At 46.3% G+C, this 20,329-nt stretch overlaps 1 protein-coding gene across 1 annotated transcript; it reads left to right on the forward strand.

Moving 5' to 3' along the window:
• The first annotated feature begins 3,252 nt into the window (after positions 1–3,252).
• Positions 3,253–15,728, forward strand: LOC126481845 (serine/arginine repetitive matrix protein 1-like). Its single transcript, XM_050105804.1, has 3 exons — positions 3,253–4,305; positions 4,399–4,622; positions 15,359–15,728. The coding sequence occupies exons 1-3, from the start codon at positions 3,253–3,255 to the stop codon at positions 15,726–15,728; spliced, it is 1,647 nt and encodes a 548-aa protein (XP_049961761.1).
• The last annotated feature ends 4,601 nt before the right edge of the window (positions 15,729–20,329 follow it).

Below are 20,329 nucleotides of genomic sequence, written 5' to 3' on the forward strand. Positions count from 1 at the left end.
CGAGCCGGGCGCAACTTGAAAGCTTAGCCTCCGCTTTGAAAGTTAATTGGCCACTATGCCGTAGCATTTGAATTATTGCCTCTTACATTCTACAGCCCATCTTTGGTCAGGAGTTTGGCAGTTCTCTAACTGTTGCTCTGTATATAAAACAAGAAACAAAGAAAGAAAACAAAGCAAAAAGTAGTTAAAAATTTTATGACCTTGAAATTATAGGCGCGCGGTCAGGGCATCCTGTCACGGTTCGCGCGGTTCCCCCCGTTGGAGGTTCGAGTCCTCCCTCGGGCATGGATGTGTGTGTTGTCCTTAGCGTAAGTTCGTTTGAGTTAGATTAAGTAGTGTGTAAGCTTAGGGACCGATGACCTCAGCAGTTTGGTCCCATAAGATCTTACCACAAATTTCCAAAAATTGAAATTACATTGAATCCGCTGTTAAGGCGAGTTTACTTTTAAATCTAAATCTGGTTTCTTTTCGGTAAATGCTTAGCGGCCCATGGTGCCGTAGCTTTGTTAAAAATTTGTACATTGCAGTTACACTTCAAACGATTTTTGCTTTTTTATAATCAATCGGCCACCGAATCGAATTTAACCTCAAATCTAAAAGTATCACTTGGCTGTAATTTATTGGGGCACTTTTCCAAGTATTATTACTTAAAACTATAGCTGGCGTTGGTCATAGATTTTGTATTTCTGTAACTGTTATTTCATTTAATTTCTTTAATGGGGCCTTGCGGTCGGAAATTTCAGTATTTAACATGGTACTAGTACCGATTCTCTTTGGTATTTGTCTTTGTTATCTTAATATATAAATCCTCGATAACTTTAAACTTAATGCCTGATATGGCAATTTTACTGCATAAATAGCGAAAATGTAGTAAGCGAGAAACGTTTTTCCTTTCATAATTTTGGTAAAGTTTTGAAATTACGTGTAAAATTTGTTTAACTCACTAAGCGCACTCATTCTCAGATATTGGATGAATATAGTCTGGCGCTTCGCGAGCTGCACTTCCCCCCTCCAATCACGACCCCTTTGACAGGAATGTGGTTATTACCCCTACAGTGACTCTTTTCGGACCGTAAGTGATTGGGGCACCATGTCTAAGTGGAATCAGTCCACTGGCTTAGGAGGAAATGTGGAACATACACGTACAGGTATACTTTCGAGTATATATGTGATCAAAAAGTCAGTATAAATTTGAAGACTTAATAAACCACGGAATAATGTAGATAGAGAGGTAAAAATTGACACACATGTTTGGAATGACATGGATTTTTATTATGATGGCGCTCCACCCCTTATTGCTAGACGCGTGAAAGACCTCTTGCGCGCATCGTTTAGTGATGATCGTGTGCTCAGCCGCCACTTTCGTCATGCTTGGCCTTCCAGGTCCCCAGACCTCAGTCCGTGCGATTATTGGCTTTGGGGTTACCTGAAGTCGCAAGTGTATCGTGATCGACTGACATCTCTAGGGATGCTGAAAGACAACATCCGACGCCAATGTCTCCCCGTAACTCCGAGCATGCTTTACAGTGCTATTCACAACATTATTCCTCGACTACAGCTATTGTTGAGGCATGATTGTGGACATATTGAGCATTTCCTGTAAAGAACATCATCTTTGCTTTGTCTTACTTTGTTATGCTAATTATTGCTATTCTGATCAGATGAAGCGCCATCTGTTGGACATTTTTTGAACTTTTGTATTTTTTTGGTTCTAATGAAACGCCATGTCATTCCAAGCATGTGTGTCAATTTGTACCTCTCTATCTACATTATTCCGTGATTTATTCAGTTTTCAAATATATATGTATATATATATATATATATATATATATATATATATATATATATATATATATATATATATGGTGGTCAGAAAATGTGTGAAATGCTTGTAGGGATGTTACAGGGCAGGTTGTACTGAGACATAAATGTTAAGAAAGAAATTCGATACGATGCTCCGTTTCCGAGTTATTTAGCGTAGAATTTAGCCAATCGGGGCGTCGCGCGCTCACATTCAAGCGGCCTGCCAGGGGCGGTGTTGCCCAACGAGTGCTTTGACTCGTTAGCTGAAATGTTGAATTTACGCGCGCGACGATCTGATTGGCTAACTTCAATGCTAAATAACTCGGAAACGGCGCAACGTATCGAATTTATTTCTTAACATTTATGTCTGGCGCGCATTCATTTTTATAATACGTGGGGTTTCACGTGTTTTTGTTATGTACGGAGACCCGTATGACAGTCTTGGCTAGAGGCGCTCAATGGTTTATACCAGGGGTCTCCAAACTACGGCCTGCGGGCGAAACCGGCCCGCGAGATCCGGCAAACCGGCCCGCGTTAGCTGGTCGGACACCCCCGGTATCCGGCCCGCCAAATATTTGAGGTGCTACCTATACTGGCAACAATTGAGTTTCGAGGCCTATCGCGACCAATACAGCGCGACATTGTCGGAGCTCCATGTTTACAAAGCGGAAGGTCATGGTTAAACTTGTGGCTATCCACAATAAACAGACAGACCATTCTCCGTGCGATAGCGAAAAAAAAAGGAACAGTTAACAGACTAGTTTGGCGAAAACATTTTAAGTAAAAAAATTCTTTGCATTTTATTCCACTCACGAGTCTGGTGCAAGTCTTTCAAATGGACGCCACTTCGGCGACTAGCCTTAGTAATCAATCATTATGGAAGATGCTTCTTAAGCAAGGTTTCACTTTCTTTTGATTACGTTGTAAAATACATACAGGATGTGTAGTGACATACTTTTTTGCCGGTGAAATTCGCCAGAATAAAATACGCCAGAATTTCGTTCAGGTACGTCCACCAATCAAAATTGTGTAATTAAATAAAAATCGTAGTTCGTTTCAGTGCTAGCTATTCCCACAACCTTAGATTTTTGCGATTTCATCTTTCCTTTAGCCTTACATTACGGTGATCATGGTGTGCTAGGGTGCTTTAATCCCACTAGGTAGATCTTGGCCCTCATGACTTCGTGGAGGAGTTAATGTGGGCCGCGGACTAAAAAGATTAGAGACCCCTGGTTTATACAAAGGTTTCAGCTAACTTGCAGTGTTCTACGTTGCGCCCAGGCTATAATGGGAGTCGGCCCAAGGACGTGTTAGTCCGTTGCTACGCGACGACGTCTCCGGCGGAAAGCAAGCGTGGGGCAAAATTTTTTCCGTTGAAGAATGTAAATTAGGTTGTGGTGAAAAGGAAAAAGAAAGAGTGCGAGCCTGCGATGACAGAGCGCGCTCGCCATGTTCCGGCGCTGGAAGTGGTTCCGGCGGCGCCGGAGGTCCGCGTCCGCGCAGCGCACCGCCGTCTCGGCGCTGCGGGACGACCGCATCGTCCGCGAGGCGCTCGACGACTACGTGCGCGACGCCTTCTCGCCGGCGTCGGCGTCGGGGTTGGCGTCGAGGACGCGCTGCTCGGTGCGGCGCCTGCCGCTGGAGGCGGCGCCCAAGGGGGTCGCCCGCTGGCACCTGGACGAAGAGCTGCTCTACTCCGCCCGGCGGCGCTCCTACACCGTGCTCTACCTCAGGAAGTCGCCCACCGACCTCAAATCGAAGGCTGCCCAACCGGACCCCGAAAGCGGTGAGCCCAGTCAGCAAGAGCCTGCCGCGGCCGTTATCTGCGACTGCACCGACTACTCCAGTTGTCCCCACGCGTCCTCTAGCAGATGGATTGGCACCGAGCAGGTGACGACTGGAGAGCCGGGGACGAGTGGAGAGCAGGCGAACAGTCGAAAGCGGAAGGTCGATGCGGCGAGCCAAACGCCGCCGCCGCCGCGGAAACGTTTCTCTCCCTGCTGGCGGAAACGCAAAGAGAGGACTGACGAGTCCCGCGTCGCCGACGAGCAGGTGACGGCAGAAGAGCAGAAGGACGAAGAGGCAACCCCAGGGCCGCCGCCGCGAAAACGCATGTCTCCTTGGAGGCGATTTCACAAACAGAGGTCCAGCTCCGAGGAGGAATCCCGTCGCGCCAAGAGGATTGACACCAAGGAGGCGGCAATCCAAGTGGACAGGTCGGCGTTTCTCATTTCCAAAAGCTCACAGACCAGCACTCCGAGGCCGCACGTCGTAATAGACGAACCCACCGAAGAACCGATTGCCGGTACAGCCGCAGAAGTGGCGGATCCCTCCGAGAGCTCACAAGTGGAGGCGGATACGCAAACAGACGAGCAGCCCGCTCAGCAGACGGTGGTGAGGGTGCTGCCCGGCCCCTCCGGGCTGCCGACCATCGTCATAGAGAGCACGGGGAACTGGGACGCCTTACAGAGCAGCTCGCAGACGAGCGACGTCGCGGTGCAGGTACGCGCCGAGCAGCTGGTTGCGGCGGCGGGCGAGGCCGCGAGGTTGGGCCGGCCCGCGGAGAGGAAGAGCAGGCTGGCCGTGGACCGGCAGGCGGGCAGGCCGGCCAAGGCGCCGCGGCCCAGGCTGGACATCGCCGCGGCCACCAGGGGCGCCGCCTCCCAGCGGCGGCAGGTGGAGGAGGCGCGCCACGACGGCAGCCGCAACCCCGGCTCCATGCGCTGGTCCGAGTGGGACGACAAGCAGTCCCCGTGGGCGGCGGCCGAGAAGTACACCATACGCGACACCAACGAAGAGTCCCCCGTCACCAACGGCAGGTCAGACTAATTTTCACCTACTTACGATTAGTAAAGGTACACGTTTTGTTTTGCCGTACAATCGATACGCTGTCCGCCCCCGGTAGCTGAGTGGAGAGCGTGACAGAATGTCAATCCTAAGGGCCCGGGTTCGATTCCCGGCTGGGTCGGAGATTTTCTCCGCTCAGCGACTGGGTGTTGTGTTGTCCCAATCATCATCATTTCATCCCCATCGACGCGCAAGTCGCCGAAGTGGCGCCAAATCGAAGGACTTGCACCAGGTGAACGGTCTACCCTACGAAAGGCCATAGTCACACGACAAAAAAAAAAAAAAAAAAAAAAAAAAAAAAAAAAAAAAAATATTCGATACGCTCTCTTTCTGTGTGAGCCACCAGTGTTTACGGCCAATGGACAACATTATCTTATGTAAATGTGTTTTCTTATTTACTGCGTTTGCTACTTGTATTTTTCTTGCGAGCTACATACTGGGTGGTTATAATTAAAGTGCATCACATCACGGAGGTTCAGTGTGGGTTGCAATTATCTGAGTTACCCGCCGTTTTAGAGAACGACGCGTGGGCTGTCGACTGCGATTTACTTCTTATCTGTCGTAGCAATATGGCGAAGGCCATTTAATTTTCAGTTCATCACCTCCGTTTCTCTACGGCGTATTTTATAGACCTTTCTCAACACCCTTTTTTTAGCTCTCTTCTCTTCCATCGATTGGGACTAACGTGTGGTCGTTTTTAACTCCTCTTCCTTTTTGTGTTCTACAGTTCTGACATGAGCGCGTATGACCCTAGTTTTTGCGCCCTAAAACAAAACAAAACAAAAACAATCGTACGGCAGCGAAAGCCGCGCGGGATTAGCCGAGCGGTCTCAGGCGCTGCAGTTATGGACTGTGCGGCTGGTCCCAGCGGAGGTTCGAGTCCTCCCTCGGGCATGGGTGTGTGTGTTTGTCCTTAGGATAATTTTGGTTAAGTACTGTGTAAGCTTAGGGACTGATGACCTTAGCACTTAAGTCCCATAAGATTTCACATACGTTTGAACGTTTTTTGAACGGCAGCGAAACCAGGAAGAAATGCTAATGCGTTACCGGGGAGCCGATTTACGCTGGGGAAAAATTACTTCTAATTTTCGCGTTTATGCAGTTTGTATGCCGGTATGGCATCCAAGCTCTCATTCGGCAAGCCATAACGCCAGTGAACGGGCTAACAACCAAGAAGAGAGACCGTGCGCTGTTAGTGAAATTCTTTTCCGCAAAAGGCAACAACTGCAGTGCTGCATTGAGAGAGTACTGCCGACTCAAAGGTTTGAGAAGGCTCAGTGTCATGAAATGGCTTAAAAAAGGTGATAATGAAATTCGAAAACAAGGGTGAGCCTCATGTGGAACCTGGAAGAGGAAGAGTCCTTTCCCGGTGGAAATTACTGACGACGTTGCTGTTGCTGTAATCGACCGTGCTGCACGTGCGCCGGGTAGAGCTAGTGCACGCGCAGTGCCGCTAGAACTGTCCATCCCAAGGTCAACAGTAGCGTAAGTTCTGTGGTCTTGTTTAACGCTGGTACCCGTAAAAGATCTAGACTGTGCTGCAAGTAAACCTGATGAGTCGCAGCGACGTTCTCAATTCGCTCTTTGGTTTTTGGCACGAAAAGCAGTTGATGACACGTGTCCAGGCAATACATCCAGAGGGCCTGTCGCCTGTATTGTGACGTCTGCACTTTATTGAGACATCTTTGTACAGCATGTGATCTCTGCTTTGGAAGAGCACTGGTGTGTGAAAATCACTGTTTTCACACATGAGGGGGAAACACCTCATGTCGCTCGCTCAATAGAAAATCTATGCAACCTTCCACGAATGCTTTATCTCCAGAGGTTTTTCAGAAGCATGGCCTGCATCATCAACTGATCTGAAACCATGTGACTTTTGGCTCAAGGCATATCTAGAAGAAAGCATTTACCAGCGACACGTATGCAAGAACAAGTTGCTCCGATTACACTGCGGGCAAACTGCTGATGACGTCGTTTTACGGCTGCAGCATCTAGCCGTCGTCTCTGGGACTCATACTGAACAAAGCGGCGCTTTATAATAAAATCAGCATTACGTCTTTCACGTTTGTTTGACCTTTTCCGCCTACACCCCTTCCTAATCCATTACACATGTGAACATTTCTATACGTCTTGCTTGCATTCATCTGGTGGCCCGAATTGGAACTACAGTGGCGGTCGAAATAATAGAGCCACCTCTATTGACGAGATTAAGAACTAGGATATCTATTAGTTCGCGAAATCGCCACGAGTGCCGTGTTGTCAGTCCCTTGTAGACAACATCAGGGAAGACGTTGCTGCTATCTTTAGTCGTCCGAAAGGAAGCGTTTGAGCTAGACGTGTGAAAAGAGGCATAAAGGTAAGAATCTTATGGGTCAAAATAATAGAGCCGCTTTACACATGTGCCTTTAAATTGATTTTTATGCAGTTGTTTTGTATGTAAATTGACGTGTGGTTTTGTTTACATTCGTCTAGATGGGCAGAGCAAAGCATACCAGTGAAGATGAGCGTATAGTAATGTTCCGGATGTTCAAAAGTGGGATGTCCATGAATAAAATAGCCAATGTCTTGCACGTTTCGCGAAAACGAGTCCAGAACGCCATGAGACGGTCAAAACAAACAAAGCCGCAGGTGGAGAACAGGGGGCGACCTCGTGTAACTACTCCTCGCGTAGACAGACTCATCACTAGGGAAGTGAAGAAAGACCCATTTTTGTCAACACCACGACTGAAAGCCATTTTGTTTAGCGACGAACATGATGTTCAACCATCAACCTCAACGATTCAAAGACGACTGAGATCTGCAAAATTGAATGGGCGCATTGCAAGAAAGAAGCCACATGTTTCACAAGCTAATGTTCGGAAAAGGTTAGCCTTTGCCCGGAGAAATGAACAAAAACCTAATACTTGGTGGAGGAACATCCTTTGGTCCGATGAATCCAAGTTTAATAGGTTTGCCTCAGACGGAAAAGTCTATGTGCGCCGCCCACCAAACCAGGAATTTAATCCCAAGTACACTTTAAAAACTGTGAAATACGGTGGCGGAAGTGTTATGGTATGGGGATGTTTTTCGTGGTACGGCATTGGTCCAATACACCGTATCAACGGCATAATGAACGCAGAAATGTACAAAGACATCTTGGCAAATGTGATGCTGCCTTATGCTGAAGAGGAAATGCCGCTGAAATGGAAATTTCAGCACGATAACGATCCAAAGCATACTGCAAGGATCATAAGGCAGTTTGTTCAAGAGCACAATATCGAAGTATTAGAGTGGCCACCTCAGTCCCCTGACGCATCACCCATTGAGAACTTATGGGAGATCTTAGACAAGAGAACTGACCGCTCAAAAGCTACATCGTCAGAAAAACTGTGGGAAGAAATCCAGAGAGCCTGGTATGCGATCAGTAGTGACGAATGCAGGCGTTTAGTAGACTCTATGGGTAAGAGGTGCAGGGCAATCCTCAAAAATAAGGGTTACCCCACGAAGTACTAATGCAGTCCTATGCAAAAAAGACTGTTCCTGTACGTTTCATAAGACTGAGATCAAGTACAATATATTTGTTTCAATTGGCTCTATTTTTTTGACCCTGTGGTCTGGTATTCTTTTGAATATTATCGATTATTACTGATTATTTTGTGTTGTGTTATCGATATAACTGACTATAGTACAATGTGACTCGGTTGTAATGGTTTCCATCATAGTTCAAACATGTCAAGTAATAAATGTGCACTTTATTCCAAACCTTTGCCAGGTGGCTCTATTATTTTGACCGCCACTGTATTTGCTTTTCTGGCGTAAATCGGTTCCGCTTTAAGGCACGAAAATATCAACCATGTTTCGCTGTCATACAATAAGCACAGCACTCACTGGACCTTTGTGAGTAGCTGCACTTTAATTATGATCACCCAGTATGTTGTTCATTTCGAACAGTAACAAACGTTTATCGATATGTAATAAGTTTGCGTTCTTCATTCCATTAGTCTTTTCACTCACTTGTTATCTGATGTGGATCAAGTCTTTTTTATAGTTTGCAGAATGTCGTTATGCACGAATGTAATGCCACAGCGTCAATTTACACTACTACGCGAGAAAAATAATGTGCTATCGTGTATATCATCAACTTGAAACCTAATAGTACAGGTATAAATACTTTGCAATTTATTATGATTATGTTACAATATGAGAGTATGAGGTTAGGCTGGGACTTCATAGCACAGCTCGGTTGTCAAAAATGCCTTACAGGTTTTTAAGAACATGTGGCGATATTCAAAGATGCGGATGTGTAGGAACCTAACAGCACAACTTAAATTACTGCGTGTGAAACGAGCAGCAATCATGTTTGTCAAAAATACTTCATTCTTCACTGTTTTCCAAGAATATATGACGATTTTAGAGTTTGTGATTAGGCAGGAACCCAATACCGCAGCTTAAATTAATGCGAGTGAACCAACAGCACTCATATTTGCGTCAAACGGCACGTACAGTGTCTGATACAGCTGTATCGCTGAAAGCCGATCTTCTCTCAAGATAACAGGTGGTGATATTCAGCTCATCTTCTTCTCCGAAGAATAGATGCTACTCTGGAGGAATTTTCTATACTTTAAAATAACTCGATACACTCGAGTCTGCTTTGAACACTGTATTTTCATAACACGTAGCAGTTTTCATACACTAAACATTTCTCGCAAGATGGACACCTTCCGGACCGACAATTACAATTACCTTTCCATACATACAATTTATAAATCTCTCCAAGCTTAACAAGATAACAGTCCCGACTTTACGGCAGTTAAGTGCGAGAATGAATAAAAGTCTCTTCTTTCAACAACCTTCAAATGTTTGTACCAACAGTGTTTTTTAATTTCACAGAGTACGATGCGTTTACTCCATGCGCGGTACGTAAAAACTTCTGGGACGGGCTCGTCGACTAACTGCTCGCATCTATCGCCCGTCGGATACACGTCCGTCCGGCACACACATAATTGTGGGGCAGTAGACATACTTCTACTTTACCACCTTTATCTCTAAGATAACGTGTGCTCGAGACGGTGAAAATACGAGTGTCTCTAGAATTTTCTCCGGAATTCTCGAGGCACTACACCTTTTCAACCACATTCTTCCTCTTCTTGTTTAATCCACTGATGTTCTTTGCCATAGCTACTGTCCATTCGAAGAACACGGCCATTCTTTCGACATAGTGTAAATAAATCGGTGAAACTGAGACTGTAATGGCTTACTCTTGCTATCCCAATTGTCATTTCTTCCTTCGTCTAACGAAAGTAATATATGTTTCCAGTGGCCCGATGGCGTCCGCTTCTCCGCCGTTCTTCGACAGGAGAATAGCAGTGAGTAAAACGTCAGTTTCTGCTACAAATAATTTCCAAATAGTCGCTTTCAGTACTTTAAAATACTATTTTGTTGTTATGGTACAGTTGTAGCAACAGATACTGCAGTAATAATAGCTTTGCAGGTAGTTGCTGTGATGGTGACGATATGAATATATGTGGTAGTACCAGTAGTAGTAATTTAAGTGGCACGTAGTATTACTACTACTTGTGTTGGTGGGAAGTATCTGTGTGGAGCGGGGTGGGGGGGGGGGGCGGAGGGAGGGGGGAGGGGAAAGCTCTAGAGGAAGCCAAAGAGATGAATAAATAAAGCAGATTCAAATGGATGCACGTTGCATTTCTTTTCGGAGATGAGGCTTGCACAGGATGTGGGATGGAAATTACATCAAACCAGTCTTCGCACTGGAGACCACAACAACACACGGTATACCTTCAAGAATTCACCAGTGTGTTCCCATGATCGGATGTGCATCTGTGTTCCCTTTTGCCTGCTTAATTCGCTACATTTTTATATTTGCTCCTTTCGTCCATTAAATTCAGTATCTCCTGTAGTATGCAAGAATTTCTTTTAGGTCTTGTTTTTTTACCTATTTGATCCTCTGCTGCCTTAACTAATTCATCTCTCAAAGCTACCCACTCAACTTCTACTCTATTTCTTTTCCTGTTTCAATCAAACATTGACTAATGCTCCATCTGAAACTCTCAACAACTTTTCGTTCTTTCAAATGATCCAGATCCCATATCCTTAATTCCCTACTTTTTTTTCAATTTCTCTAGATTTAATTTACTTCTCACGATCAAAATTATGGTCAGAGTCCATATTTGCCCCTGAAAATGTCTTATAGTTTAAAATCTGCTTCCGAAGTATTTGTCTTGCCGTAATACAACCAGTTTAACACCTCTGAGTGTCTCTATGTCCCTTCCAAGTGTACAGCCTTCTGATTCTTAAACCAAATGTTAGTGATGATTAAATTATGCTCTACAAAAAATTCTACTAGGCGGCTTTCTCTTTCATTCCTTTCTCCCGCCCATATCTTCTCACTATTTTTCCTACAGCTCCTTTTCCTACTATCGTATTCCATTCCCAATTACAATTACATTTTCTTCTCCCTTAACTAACAGAATAATTTATATTATCTCATCATACATTGTCTGTGTCTCTTCATTATCTGCAGTGCTAGATGGCAATAAAAACTAGTACTACTGGCTTTGGTGTTGGCTGCATGCTTATCTTGGCTACAATGGTGCATTCACTATGCTGTTCGCAGTAACGCATTTCTACTTTCTTATTCATTATCAGAATGATTATTATTAGTCCTTCGTTACCCCTATTTGATTTTTTTTATTTATACTGACGGAAAGAAATCCACTGAGAAGCAGTTGTTTGAGATAAACGAAAGTTGGTAGGTGTGTTTCTACATTTGAATGGTGAAGTCTGCTTAAATTTCGCGCCAGTTGTGTAAGAGTGGTGCTAGTAATGCCAGTATGAGGATTTAAATCATGTTTGCTTTAAATACGCGCTGTAACTGTCGTGAGCGTCATTTATATTTGAGATTGGACGTAGTGAGTGGATGTCAGTCAAGAATGCGACAAAGACGCCGTTGTCAGCATATCACTGAGTTTGAACAAGATCGTGTAACAGAGCTGTTAGAAGCTAGATCTTCCTTCCGCAGAAAGACTTGGCAAGAATGTAGCCACTCTACAGCAGCTGGCATCGATGATTACGGGAAGGTGCGGTCGCAAGTAGACAGGGCTCCGGATGGACAGGTGACACTACCAAGTCCGTCGTGTTCGGCATATAGCTGTGGCACATCGAACTGCGTCTACAACAGTTGGCATCATACTTATCAGCAAAGTGTTACAAATCGGTTAGCTCAAGGACAGCTCCCAGCGTATGCCCCGTAGCGTGTGTTCCATTGACTCCAAACCACCGTCGTTTGCAACTTCACTGGTGTCAAGCGAGAGCCGAATGGAGAGTGGAAGGGAGATCTATTGTGTTTTTTGGTAAAAGTCGGTTCCGCCTCGGTGCCAGTGATGGCTCTGTGTTGGTTAAGAGGAGGCCAAGTGAGCACCTGCAACCAACATGTCTGCGGCCTAGACACACTGGACTCACAACTGGAGTTATGATCTAGGGAGAGGTTTCGTATGACAGGAGAAGGACTGCCGTGATTATTCCAAGTACGCTGGCTGCAAATTTGTGCGTCAGTCTGGTGATACGACCAGTTGTACTGCCGTTCATGAACAGCATTCCAAAGAGTATTTTCCAACAAGATATCGCTCGCACGCATACCACTGTTGTAGCCCATTATGCTCTACTGTGTCGACAGGTTTAATCCTTCATGCTGTACAGAGGGGTCGACAGTAATTTTATCTTGGAACTCTTCCATTTGATCCGTGTTTGCATAGAAAAACAACAATACTACTTATTTACTCCCCAAACTAGTTTCAGCGACAAGTATCGCCATTATCAGTGGGGTTCCTTAAATCTTATTTATTGTACGTTACGGCATGTTTCTTTAAAATTATTGTCTCTGTTTGCGGCATATTTTCTGTGCTTTCTCTGTGTCTAGAATTAGCCGCATGCCGTCCAACGAACTTCCAGATGACATGACGTACGCTGAGAAAAACGGCAACAGAAAAAGCACAGAGAATATGCCGCTAACAGCGACAACAATTCTTAGAAACATGCCGTAACGTGCAATAAATAAGATTTAAAGAACCAGCTCATGATGGCGATATTTGTTGCTGAAACTAGTTTGGGGAATAAATAAGTAAACAGATAACAAAGTGTTTTGCATCGAGGCGGACTCACAATTCCCATATTGTTGAGGGTCGACAGGTTGCCTTGCTCTGACCGATCACAATATCTGTCACCATTCGAGCACGAATGTGACGCCATCAGGCGGCGACTCTAGCGTCATACACAAACAGCATTAACAGTCCCCGTACTGACGGATCAAGTCCAACAGGCATTGAACTTCATCCCAAAAACTGAAATCCAGCACCTGCACAACAAAATGCATACACATCTTAATGCTTGCATTCAACATTCTGGCTGTTACAAGACTTACTACTGACGTACCAGCATTTCAAATTTGCAGTGAATTTTCTCGTGCCTACGTTAACCTGTGATCTTCCAACGTTAATCATTAAATACGTTTCCTGGACAAATATATTCCCGAAATTTCATTGCTCTACATTAATTACTTCTTGCTGTTGGCGTTTTTTTTCCACCAGTGTATAACCTTGCACTTACGTGACCAGAAGTCTTGTTCCCCCAGCCATCGACTTCAGTAATTTCCAATGTGTCTAACTTCAATCTATCCAGTTCCCTTTTTAAATTTTCTAATCTACTTACTGAGCTAAGAGGTCGAACAATGCATGCTCTTACCCATAGAATGCATGTTTGGTTTTGATGACGACATCTTCCTGAACAGTCCCTGGCGGGACGTCTGAATGTGTGACTATTTTACTTCTGGAATATTTTACTGAACAGGGTGCCGTCATCATTTAATCATACAGCAGAGCTGTATGTCCTAAAGATAAATAACGGCCGTAGTTTCCCATCTTTTCTGCCGTTCACAACACCAACACAGCAAGGCCACGTTGGCTGATGTTACAAGGCCAGATCAGTCATCTAGAGTGTTGCCCCAGGAACTACTGAAAAGGCTGCTGTCGCTCTTCAGGAGGCACACTTGTGTCTGGCCTCCCAAAAGACATCCTTACGTTGTGGGTACCCTACGGTACTGCTATCCGTGTCGACAAGGTCCGTGGTTCATGGGATCAAAACTCTTGACAAGCGTTGTTGGAAGAATGATATTCTGCACGTGAAAAGTTATTTTACGGGGGGCCTTCAGTAAGTAATGCAACACTTTTTGTTTAGTTTTATTCAGGATTCCAAAACACCATATTATTCCCCACACTTTTGTCTACAACATAATCTGCGTTCAATGCTACGATCTTACGCCACCTCACTAGAAGAGCCTGTAAGACCGCATGGTACCACTCTACTGGTCGACGCCGGAGTCAACATCTTCTGCTTCAGTAACCTTCCCATCAATCACGTACTGTTTCCCGCGGATTGCATCATTCTTTGGGTCAACAGATGGTTTTTATGGCCTTCTGTTACGAGGCGAGGAAGCCAGCGGGGACACACCTTAAGAGTACCACAAGTGGTGGACGAGTCTGTCGGCACTACTAACAGAGATACCCAGTTGTGCAGCGAGGTGTTTCATTGTGATCCGTCGATCACCTCGAATGAGAATGTCCGCACGTCCCAACTTTGCAAGAGTCACAACTGTGTGCGGCCAGCCGGCAGGTGAGAAGTCAGACAGGTTTGAGCAATCTTGTTGCGCTGATGACAAAAAAATGGCTCTGAGCACTATGGGACTTAACTTCTGAGGTCATCAGTCCCTTAGAACTTACAACTACTTAAACCTAACTAACGTAAGTACATCACACACATCCATGCCCGAGGCAGGATTCGAACGTGCGACCGTAGCGGTCACGCGGTTCCAGATCGTAGCGCCTAGAACCGCTCGGCCACCCCGGCCGGCCATTGATGACAAAAAACTCGCCAACGACTCACCATGCTTATGTTCATTTAAGGTCTCTGTAGACATGCTGCAAGAGCTTATGAGTATCTGCGATGCTCTGGTCTTCGCCCAAGGCTGCTTGGAACACATCTCCGTTACAGACGCTATTGATCGAGGAAAAAAGTACTGCATTACTTATCGAACGCTCCTCGTATTTCTTTTCGGTAAAATCACGCTAAAAAGCAGTTACCCCCATCAGCTACAGCTGTCGCAACCATATTCAGAGCCGGCCGTGGTGGCCAAGCGGTTAAAGGCGCTACAGTCTGGAACCGCGCGACCGCTACGGTCGCGGGTTCGAATCCTGCCTCGGGCATGAATGTGTGTGATGTCCTTAGGTTAGTTAGGTTTAAGTAGTTCTAAGTTCTAGGGGACTGATGACCTCAGCAGTTAAGTCCCATAGTGCTTAGAGCCATTTGAACCATTTTTGAACCATATTCAGAAAACATATCTGAAGATGGCGTGTGTATGGCCGAAACGGGCGACACCTACGTAACAATCTTAAAACATCACCCCCACGCAACAGGTCCCACAACTTGCATTCTATACCTAGGAACATAAAGGCAGGAATTTTCATTGGCAGAACACTTTTGCAAAGTGCTTCTTCCTGACGTTTTAAGTTTCTAACAGGTGGTGGAAGAAACTTGCCGCTGTGACAAAATAACTTGCCCTTAGGTCAGCCTGGTAGGTTCCAACGACAGGTGGTTTGGGGAAAGGTCAACCCATCAGCTCCCGGCTGAACCAAACAAAGTGTGCGTCTTTGTGACAGAGTTCCTGGGAAGCAGCACGAGTGGCGCTTTCGTTGCAGGAGGAGAGGCAGTACCCCTCGCAACCGGGCAGCACGGAGAGCCTGGCACTGAGGGAGCTGCCTGCCATTTCCGCCGCGAACCGCGAGGCGGTGGCGGCGGCGGAAGCTGTGCCGGCGGGAGCCGCCAGCCCCGTCGCCAGGCGGGGCTCGCGCGTCCAGCGCCGCCGCTCCAGCGCCGTTCGCTCGCCCTCGCCCACTCCGGCGTCCACGTCCACACCGGCGCCGCCCACGCCTCCGGCCTCGGCCCTGGTACCTTCGGGGCAGCACCGCCACAATGTCAAGAGGCACGACTGCCTGGGCCAGCACCAGGATCCCCACGACAGCGGCTCCTAATCTCTCCTCCCCCCCCCCCACCCCCAAATGTTTTCTTCTGTCTGTATAGCTACCACGCTCCTGCTATTAATACCGTGAAAATTCTCATGCTCCTCAATGGCGATCTTATCATCAATTTATACAGCCTCAGTTTTTCTCAGTCACTAACACGATTATTTCTGATTTCTTGGTACTTGGTCCAACACTGCGACTAAAAATACGAGAAGTAGTAATGAAGTTTTAATTATAACCTCGAAAAAAGTAAGTTACGTGTTTTTTTTTAGTGACCGCAATCGTGGTACACACTGAAATCCCCGCTTCACAACGCCCAGGCACGCAGCTGGAGGAGCCACAAGAAAAGGTGTGATTCATATCCAATTTATCACTGGGCTGTTCCACATTTTTATGGCTTCTCGATGGCGTCTGCCACGGTACTGTGGTCTGGAAACTTCAATGTGTATCAGAACTTCATGCGTACCGTAGGTCTCTAGAAGAGCGTAGCGTTCCAAAGGATTGGAAAAGGGCACAGGTCATCCCCGTTTTCAAGAAGGGACGCCGAACAGATGTGCAGAACTATAGACCTATTCTCTAACGTCGATCAGTTGTAGAATTTTGGACCACGTATTTTGTTCGAGTATAATGACTTTTCTGGAGACTAGAAATCTACTCTGTAGGAATCAGCATGGGTTTCGAAAAAGACGATCGTGTGAAACCCAGCTCGCACTATTCGTCCACGAGACTCAGAGGGCCATACACACGGGTTCCCAGGTATATGCCGTGTTTCTTGACTTCCGCAAAGCGATCGATACAGTTCGCCACAGTCGTTTAATGAATAAAGTAAGAGCATATGGACTATCACACCAACTGTGTGATTGGATTGAAGAGTTCCTAGATAACAGAAGGCAGCATGTCATTCTCAATAGAGAGAAGTCTTCCGAAGTAAGAGTGATTTCAGGTGTGCCGCAGGGGAGCGTCGTAGGGCCGTTGCTATTCACAATATACGTAAATGACCTTGTGGATAACATCGGAAGTTCACTGGGGCTTTTGGCGGATGATGCTGTAGTATATCGAGAGGTTGTAACAGTGGAAAATTATACTGAAATGCAGGAGGATCTGCAACGGATTGACGCATGGTGCAGGGAATGGCAATGAATCTCAATGTAGACAATTGTAATGTGCTGCGAATACACAGAAAGAAAAATCCCTTATCATTTTGCTACAATATAGCTGGTCAGCAACTGGAAGCAGTTAATTCCATAAATTATCTGGGAGTACGCATTAGGAGTGATTTAAAATGGAATGATCATATAAAGTTGATCGTCGGTTAAGCAGATGCCAGACTGAGATTCATTGGAAGAATCCTAAAGAAATACAATCCGAAAACAAAGAAAGTAGGTTACAGAACACTTGTTCGCCCACTGCTTGAATATTGCTCAGCAGTGTGGGACCCGTACCAGACAGGGTTGATAGAAGAGATAGAGAAGATCCAACGGAGAGCAGCGCGTTTCGTTACCGGATAATTTAATAATCGCGAAAGCGTTATGGAGATGATAGATAAACTCCAGTGGAAGACTCTGCAGGAGACACGCTCAGTAGCTCGGTACGGGCTTTTGCTGAAGTTTGAGAACATACATTCACCGAGGAGTCAAGCAGTATATTGTTCGCTCCTACGTATATCTCGCGAAGAGACCATGAGGATAAAATCAGAGAAATTAGAGCCCACACAGAGGCATACCGACAATCTTTCTTTCCACGAACAATACGAGACTGGAATAGAAGGGAGAACCGATAGAGTTACTCAAAGTACCCTCCGCCATACACCGTCAGGTGGCTTGCGGTGTATGGATGTAGATGTAGATGAAACTGTAAAGGAAACAAAATAATAATTACGTAACTTTGCTTTTCGAGGTGACAATTAAAACTTTATGAGTAACACGCTGTTCGGCTAACAGTCATTCGCGTTCCACTTCTTTTATATTTCAAGCATCTTCAGCGTGCTCTGAAAATAGTTTTTTACTGTTTGTATACATTACACTGCCTGACAAGAAGCGATGTACCCAGAAGACATTTTCGGACCTCAAGATAACTTCGTACACGTATACATAATCGGTGGGTATGTAAATCACTCGAACTGTCATTCACTGTGACAGAGCACCTACCAGATTCATTAGCGTTTTTCGTATTTATTGTTGTTATCAGACCAGTAGGCTACACAAAGGGCCTGAACAGTGCCAAATGTTGAATATTCACTGTGGAGTATGTGGAGATGTTGTGCACTCGGATGAGACAGCATTATCAGCACCTGGCAGAGTTGAAAAACGGGCCTAATTGTTTGTCTCCATTTCGCCGGCTGGTCGAACCGTGCATACACTCTTTCTCAAGGTTGCGGGCGACCATGTTGACCACCACATGGGAGGATCGCTGCAGTGCGCACCAAGCACATCGTAACTAATCCCTTCACGTCTGCGCTTGTCATCCAACAAGTGATGGACTCCTTGCAAGATTCTGCGTCATCCTGCAACAATGGTCGGAGACTAGCAGCAGTCGGACTAGGTAATTACTGTTCCAGGCTGCCGTTATCGCGGTAACGTACACAGCTGCGTTCGGAGAAGTGCCATGGCTGGGAAGTGTTGACAACTGATGAATGGCGTCGTTTTGTATTCAGTGATGGATCGCGCTTCTAAACTACCCTGGATGTTCCTCGTCTGCCACCTGGGGGAGAGGTTCCACTCTTCACATGTTTTGGAGAGGCACAGCGGTGTTGCGCCATGCGCCATGGCGTGGTGAGCCATTGAGTATGACGGCTGATGGTGATTGACGGAACTCCCGACTACACAACGGCACGTTGCGGACATCCTGCGTCCTCATATGTTACCTTTCGTGAGGCAGAATCGTTGTGCCATTTTTCAACGGGAAAACGCTGATAGAATTAGGGAGAAAAGAAATTTATCATATGAGATGACTAGAAGAAGGGATCAGTTGAGAGGACACATTGAGACTTCGAGGAATCAGGGTATTGGAGGGAAGTGTATGTAGGGGGGGAGCGCGAAAGACGAGAGAAGGGAGGGGACAAGCAATTGCAGAGGAGACTAAGAGAGGAGTGCGGTAAGTATTCCAAATGAAAAACTATTATCGGAACACTACGGGTTTGTTTTTCGTACGCGTCAGAGAAAATATTACATTTTTATATATTTTTAGCCAGCTGCCATTCATCAAACCAACTAGAAATTTCGTCTAAGTCATCTTGTGTAACCCTATAGTCGTTAATCTTCGACACCTTCCCGTGCACCACAGCGTCATCAGCAAACAATAATAGCCATCCTATCACACTTTCCTGGGGCAATCCTGACGATACCCTTCTCTCTGATGAAAACTCACCGTCGAGGACAATATACTGGGTTCTGTTATTTCAGAAGTCTTCGAGTGATTCAGCGATCTGGAAGCCTATTACGTATGCTTGTAACTTCGTTACCAGTTCACAGTGGGTTACTGTGCAAATGCCTTACGGAAATCTAGGAATATGGAATCTGCCTATTGATTGCCCTTCATGCGTAGTTCTCAGTACATCACGTGGGAAAAGAGCAAGCAGAGTTTCACACGAGCGATGCTCATAATCTTCTCTCAGAATTTCGAACATCTAGCACCATTTTAAACAGTCGAACGCCTTTCCTGGTCGACAAATCCTATGAAAGTGTCTCGACTTTTCTTCAGTCTTGCTTGCGTTATCGACCACAACGGCAGGACTTCGTCTCTGGTGCCTTTACCTCTCCTAAACGCGAACTGATTGCCAAATTTTAATCTAATGTGGTAAAATAGGAGAAAAGAGAACAGCAGCAGCCCAGGTCGGAATTCGCATGCTGGCAGTGGCCGGCCATGGCTCGTACTTGGGAGTCGGTCGACTGCGTTGTGTATGCTCGGCGTGGCGCATCTCCGTAGTGGCCCTCGCCTCGCCTCGCTCCGCCGCGACGGCAAAAACGGCGCCCGCAGGCCTGGCCGCCAGTTACTAAATAACCCAAGCCCAGCCGCGCCGGGCACCACCAGCAGTGGCGGCGGCAGCAGCAGCAGCCAGTGGCCAGTGGCAGGGGCCGCTTCTTGCCCTGCCGCCTTCTGCAGCCGCTGCGCAGGCCCACACGCCGCATCCTCCGTCACGTCGCCACCACCACCATCCAGCAGCTGTGTCCCTTGTCTGACTCGTAGGTGGCCACGTTCTACGCCAGAACTTTTCAGGAGACGGCTCGCTTTGCAAGTGACAACTTGCAATAAAATGCGGTGAGCAGGGATGGTTCAAATGGCTCTGAGCACTATGGGACTTAACATCTGTGGACATCTGTGGTCATCAGTCCCCTAGAACTTAGAACTACTTAAACCTAACTAACCTAAGGACATCACACACATCCATGCCCGAGGCAGGATTCGAACCTGCGACCGTAGCGGTCACGCGGTTCCAGACTGAAGCGCCTAGAACCGCACGGCCACACCGGCCGGCCGTGAGCAGTGAGTGACTGGTATACAGCCCCGGGCAAGTACTTACGTTTGTGCAGCTCGCACAGAAGTTTTAATAACATCTGTAAACGATTTTAGTGGCTTACGGGCTTGGTTTCGAGACCGAAATACATGAATAA

Source organism: Schistocerca serialis, chromosome 5 (assembly GCF_023864345.2).
Source record: "Schistocerca serialis cubense isolate TAMUIC-IGC-003099 chromosome 5, iqSchSeri2.2, whole genome shotgun sequence".
NCBI lineage: Eukaryota > Metazoa > Arthropoda > Insecta > Orthoptera > Acrididae > Schistocerca > Schistocerca serialis.

What these genes read in the sequence shown, in the direction of transcription:
- LOC126481845 (XM_050105804.1), top strand. Translation starts at nt 3,253, where the DNA reads ATGTTCCGGCGCTGGAAGTGGTTCCGGCGGCGCCGGAGGTCCGCGTCC. An exon ending in CGAGCGACGTCGCGGTGCAG is followed by an intron (nt 4,306 to 4,398) that starts GTACGCGCCGAG and finishes GTGGACCGGCAG; the next exon opens with GCGGGCAGGCCGGCCAAGGC. An exon ending in TCCCCCGTCACCAACGGCAG is followed by an intron (nt 4,623 to 15,358) that starts GTCAGACTAATT and finishes TTTGTGACAGAG; the next exon opens with TTCCTGGGAAGCAGCACGAG.